This window comes from Cariama cristata, unplaced genomic scaffold (genome assembly GCF_000690535.1).
Source record: "Cariama cristata isolate BGI_N322 unplaced genomic scaffold, ASM69053v1 scaffold23062, whole genome shotgun sequence".
NCBI classification, from domain to species: Eukaryota; Metazoa; Chordata; class Aves; order Cariamiformes; family Cariamidae; genus Cariama; species Cariama cristata.
In genome coordinates, this window is record NW_009603577.1 from 27,390 (window position 1) to 33,278 (window position 5,889).

The 5,889-nt window shown below is 59.4% G+C and overlaps 1 protein-coding gene across 1 annotated transcript in view; it reads left to right on the plus strand.

Moving 5' to 3' along the window:
* The window catches only part of SCARA5 (scavenger receptor class A, member 5), a gene marked incomplete at its 3' end in the record, with an annotated part of 32,660 nt that extends 27,004 nt beyond the window's left edge, over positions 1-5,656 (plus strand). The window contains exons 6-7 of the mRNA XM_009695264.1: positions 308-355; positions 5,462-5,656. Coding sequence (XP_009693566.1) covers positions 308-355; positions 5,462-5,656 — 243 coding nt within the window. The remainder of the gene's footprint in view (positions 1-307; positions 356-5,461) is intronic.
* Positions 5,657-5,889: the final 233 nt, after the last annotated feature.

Below are 5,889 nucleotides of genomic sequence, written 5' to 3' on the forward strand. Positions count from 1 at the left end.
AACACAGGGAGCCCGGGGACAGACCCTGCACGAAGCCACCTTTTCCCAGGGCCGGGTTGGTGTTGCCTTTAAAAAGCAGCATCCCAGGAAAAGCTGGGGGAGTGAGAAGGTGGGTCCCATCGCCATGCAGCACGGCCGGAGGGATCAGGAGAGGGGCCGACAAATCATTTGCTGCTTCGTGCCTCAGTTTCCCCAACCTGATAAAGCCCTCCAAGAGCTACAGACACACAGCGTTACCTAAGAGCAAGATATCCAGTAAAAATCTGATTTTGGCAAGATTTATGCCCCGTTCTCACTCTTTTCCCAGGTGACCGAGGCCCGAAGGGAGAGAAGGGGGACCGAGGCACCGGCACGGGTAAGTTCTTGCTCACGGTCATCTCCCCGGTGCTCCGAGTTTCAGTGGTGTTTGGGGGGTCAGGAGCCGGCGGGGGAAATGCCTGCTGCAAAGCGGGCAGGAAAGCGGCAGTCGCTGCCAGGACAAGGCTGTTGAGCCCCATCTTGGGTTTTTCACCTGGGCAAGGAGGATCGGGAGCGGTGGGATGGTGCGAGAGATGTCGGCAGCGTGCAAGGACCGAAGATGCTCGAGGAAAGTGGTTGTGATGTTAAGGCAGAGCCAAGCGGGGGGAAGCACCTTGCTCTGTAGCCCCACGAGCCCTCAGCGTACCGAGACCCCAGCCAGGCTGATGGGGCTGCACTGAGGATGCCCGAAGCCCGTCGGGAGTTTTCATTCCCCACTTTTTCCCGGGGAACAAACAGGGTCAGGCTCAGGGCTGAGCTCAGCCACCTGTGCAGGTGTTTTGTGGGCAAACAGCATCATCACCAACCCGGGGACAGCCCGGAGCTGGCAGCGAGAGGAACAAGGGGCTGGAAGGACACATCTCTTCCACCCACTGCCCCATGGCAGGACTGGCCCAAGGAAGCATTTTTTCGGGGCTAAAAGATGGAAACGCCTACCTGGATGGAGGCACCTGGGCCGGGCCGTGTTGCCGACCGCAGCCATGCCTGGCAGCACTGCTGTTGCTTTGGGATTTCCCCTGGGGCCGAGACCAGCACATGCCCACCCATCCCCAGCCTTCGCCTTCTGGGTGGCAAGCCACGAAATGCCAGGGAATGAGCCCGGGGCTGGATCTTGCCCACCCTGCGCTGTGCTGTGGCTATGCCATGCAGGGAGCGCATCCCAGAGACCCCGGGAGTGCTGATGGTTTCCTCCAAGCTTTAGACATCCCTCCTGCCTCTCCGGGACATCCCTCCTTGGGGACACCCCTCCTTGGGGACATCCCTCCTGCCTCTCCAGGGACATCCCCCCTTGGGGACATCTCTCCTGCCACCCCCAGAACAATCCATGGCTCCAGGTCCCTGCCACCAGCCACCACGACAGCCAAAGGGTGCCAAGCAAGAGCAGGGATGCGGCAGGGTTAGAAGGGGAGCAGCAGCAGAGGCAGCTGGGGAGCAGGGAGCACCACGGTGGGCTGCACCAGCACCCCAGCAAGGACCGGGGACCCCAGCCCCCTCCAGCCACGGCTCGGTGGGCGAGCGCCGCCGGGCGCCCCCGCCCCCCCCCAGCCACGGCTCGGTGGGCGAGCGCAGCTGGTTCCCAGCCGCAAAGCACAAATGATGGGGTATATCATTACTGAATGTCCTGGGACAGACGTACCCCACATCTACCCCCAGAAACTTGTCGTTTGCATCCGTATTCCCAAACCAAAGGGACCGGAGCGGAGCAGGGACAGTGGGAGAAGGCGGATGGGAGCCTGGGGAAGCGGAGGCAGATGGTCTCCATTACCAGGGAGGAGACGATATCTCAGCCCAGCTGCAAAGAATCAGGCCCTTGTTTTCTCGGCCACTGGGAGTTATCGCTCCTCTTCAGCTTTTCCTTTCTTGTTTTGCTGATTTTGGGGGCCGGGCAGGGTGGAGGTCAAGGGGTTTGGAAGTAGTTGCTGCAGCAAAACAAATGCACAGGCATAGGATGATGCTTTCGGGGTTTATTGGGGATGTTGGAGAGGGAAGGGGTCAGGGAGCTGCTGTGAGATGGACGGAGCCAGGCCACTTGGCGGGCAGGGGATTCCTGCAGGCAGAGAGCACGGCTGGGATGCTCCCGGGATGCTCGGGAGCTGCAGCCCAGGAGAGCCCGATCCTGGACAACCTTCTGCAGCACAACGAGGTGCACAACCCGCTTCGGTCCCGGTGCATCTCCCGATGGCTCCCCCAGCTCGCTGGGGCCAGGACCCCAGCACAGCCCCCACTCCAGCTGCAGCTTTCGCAGAGTCCCCGGGGCTCGTGGGCACCAAAACAGCCCCGGGCTGGGCTGGGCTGGGCTGCGGGGCTGTTATAGGCAGCTGGCACTGGTTTGGGAGGAGACTTCTGGGTTTTATTAGCTTTTATTAGCTCTCTAAGCAATGCTTGTTAAAGGCTAAGTGGAAGGGTTGTGGCCAGGACTCATGTGGCTGAGCTCTGTGGCTTTATTAGCAGCCCTCACCCTGCTGATTAATGGGAACATCCCAGTCGTGCCTGGATCTGTGCCCTGATTGCGCATCTCTTCCCCTCCTCGGGGAACAGTCGTCCTCCAGCACGCACAGGCTCTGAGGAGCTGGGGTGAGGATGGAGGACTTTGGGATGAGCAACTGGCTTGGGTTGGAGATATGGAGCTGGTCCTGGGCAGGATGAGCAACCGGCTGACGCTGGATATAGGGAGCTGGTCCTGGACTGTCAGACACCTGCCTGTTCTCCAGGGGACGCGGGCCGCTTTGGGGGAAGAGCTGGATGGTTTCACAGAGGGGATTATGCCTGCCGGGGGGCTCCGTGCCCCATTTAGCTATTGCTTTCCTGTAGCCATCACAGACATGAGATGACAGCACCCAGGGAAGGATCCCCTGCTCTGGGATGCTCCAGGGTGTGAGAGGGACAAGGGTCCCAATGCCACGATGTTCCCTGGTGCCAGGAGAGCAGGCAGGCAAGGGGACCCCCAGGTGCTGCAGTGCCGGTGGCCAGGGTCACCGAACACATGGAGCCCAGAAGGTGACACTGCATGGCTCACCACCTCGACCCAAGCGGTGGAGGAGAAGTGCTGGACCCTGGGTCTCCCTGACCGCATCCTGCCCTCCGCTTGCTTGCCTGGAGCAGAGAGGTTGGGCTGGCTCCCTAGCAGGGGACACCGGTGTTGGACTCGGCACAAGCTTGGTTTGGCAGGACCAGCTCCCCTGGCAGCTCCAGGCAGTGTCTAAAGCTCCGGCACATGTGTTCGACTCAGAAGAGTCGCTTCATCCAGCCCTCAGATGACACCATGCCTGGGGTGAGCCAAGGCAGCTGCCGCGGTGAAGCTGCTCGATGGCTGGGAGGAGACATCCCATCCCATCCCATCCCATCCCATCCCATCCCAGATAGCAGGGGCTGGTTGAAGACAACAGCCGGCAGCATCCAAATGAGCCCCTCTGCTGAGATGTGATACCACCCCTCCGGGTCCATGGCAGGGCTGTGGATAACAGCAGTGAGATGGTTCAGGGACAGCACGAGATGTTTCCTGGCTTCTCGGTGAACCAGATGCTCTGCCCAGATCTGGGAAAACATGCTCAGCATTTCCACATCCTTTCTTGAGCCTGACCCTGAGTGGGTCCTGGAAGTGGGAGATCGGCTGGTGCCAAGGCCAAGCTAGGACTGTGCTTTCTGGAGGTCATTGGAAGAGGTGGCCCTGTTCCCACTGGGAGCGAGCCAGGGAAAACCCAAAGCCTGAAACATGAAAAAAAAACAACTTTTGTGCTGGTCCCAGCCAACCAGCAGTGCCAAAAGCCATTGCATCCCCATGCAGCAGGTCCCAAACGCTGCTCCGGTCTCTAAATGTCCCGTTAACCCTGTACCTGCCAGCCCCGAGAGCCTGGGGCAGACTGGGACCCTGCTTCGCCCACCTTGGCCAACTTCATGGTCACCAGCTTGGTTGGCCAAGGTGCCTGAAGAGACCTCCGCCGAGCACAGCTGCTCACGACAGCCCACCACCGTGGAGTTAAAGCAGATGTTGGACCAAGGTCAGATTTACCCAGCTCTTGGTGGTTCCCTTTGCACCGGTCACCTCTCAGTGAGGTGGAGACCTTTTGGGTTCATCACTTGAGAAGCTGCCATGATCCATGTACTGGCAAAATCACAGACGAGAAGTTTTTGTTCCCTTTCACATTGCTGGGACTTTGGTGGCGGCTGTGGTTGCGGTGGTTTTGGTGGCATGGAAGTGGGGTGCAGCCCCCCATCCCCTCTCCACCAGGCACCAGCATGGGATGGAGAGGATGAGCTGGAGCGTTGATGGTCACCAAGGAGGAGACCATGCTCTGCCTGAAAATGCTTCACACAGCAATCCAAACCCCATTTATTTCGCATTTGAGAAGTAATATCGTTGAGCATTTCCTATGGGAACGTGTGTGTTTTGATAGGGAAAAAAAACAACAAACCCAAACCCTGGCTTTGAGAAAATGTCTTTAAGTAAAAATCTCCGAGCAGCTGCAATGCAACCGTGTTTGGGGGAGTCCAACTCCACCCTCGTCTGCCGTCCCAGCCCATGGTGAGTCACGGAGAGAGCCCAGCTGCCTGACAGCGATTTTCTCCATTCAGCCCCTTTCTCATCCCAAATAACGGGATTTGCGGTGCGTTCCTTTCTCTGGGTTTCCTTGGCTGGGGGTGGAGGAAGAACCGTTGTGGTTTGGTTTTGGTGCTGAGCTCCTCGGTCATTCCCCTGTCAGATAACCCACCACCATCCCTTGCCTCTCCCTGGCCGAAGGATGAAGGGTGACCATGCTGGTCTCGCCTAGCAGGAGGGTGGTGATGGGGGGAGGAAGGCTGAGCAGCCGCAGAAAGGCAACTGGGAGTGGAGGGAGCAATGCCACGGTGGGGAGGAGAACAAGCCATGTCCCCCTACCCCAATTTGGCATTTTGGACCAACGTGAGCCTCCACTCACCATCCCTCAAGCATGAAGTCAGGGTCCACCCGGGCAATGTGGATTCAGTCCGGGGTCCCGTCTCCAGGGTGGAAGAGGCTCCTCATCACCTGCGGTCCCCTTTGGAAACTCTTTGTGCCCTGGTTTTGCTGGCATCTCATTCCTCCCATCGGATGCTCAGCTCTCTCTCCTCATCCCAAGCCTGAGCTGTCTCCGTTTGGTCTCACCTTGGTGGTTTCAGGACTGATCCTTGCGTGGTGCCTGCCCTCCCCGCAGCACTTTCAGGCTGCAAACAGGTTTCCCATCTTGGTGTGACCATTGCAAGGCTCAGCCCCCTCCAACAAAACCGTGGGTTTGACGGGACCCCTCCAGCACCATACCCAACAGTGGTGGGATGTCCCCAGGTCTCCTGGAGGTGCATCACCTGGTGCTTTCTGCAGCCACACGCACCGCGGAGAAGGCACGGGAGGTGGTCCGAGGCGAGCGAGGGGCAGGACTTGGAGATGCCACCATGCTCCCCCTCTGACCTCCCTCTCTCTTCCCACCAGCAGCCGCTGAGGAAGGGATGATTCGGCTGGTGAACGGCTCCGGCTCCCACGAGGGACGGGTGGAGGTCTTCTACGACCGGCGTTGGGGCACGGTGTGCGATGACGGCTGGGACAAGAAGGATGGAGACGTGGTGTGCCGGATGCTGGGCTTCCGAGGCGCCGAGGAGGTGTACCGCATGGCCCGGTTCGGCCAAGGTAAGACCTTTCCACCTCTCACCCCACCTCGCCCGGCATAGATACCTGGGACCAGCCCATAAATAAACTGGAGACCCCTCCAAAAATGATCCTGGAGACATCCAGCCTGTCCCCCACAAGCAGGACATGGGCTGTGGTGGTCTGAGAAGCTTCAGTCTGGTCCAGCACGGGTTTATCCAGCACGGCCAGCCCTGGGTGGCTGCAAATATTTTTGGTGTTGGCTTGCAGGACCG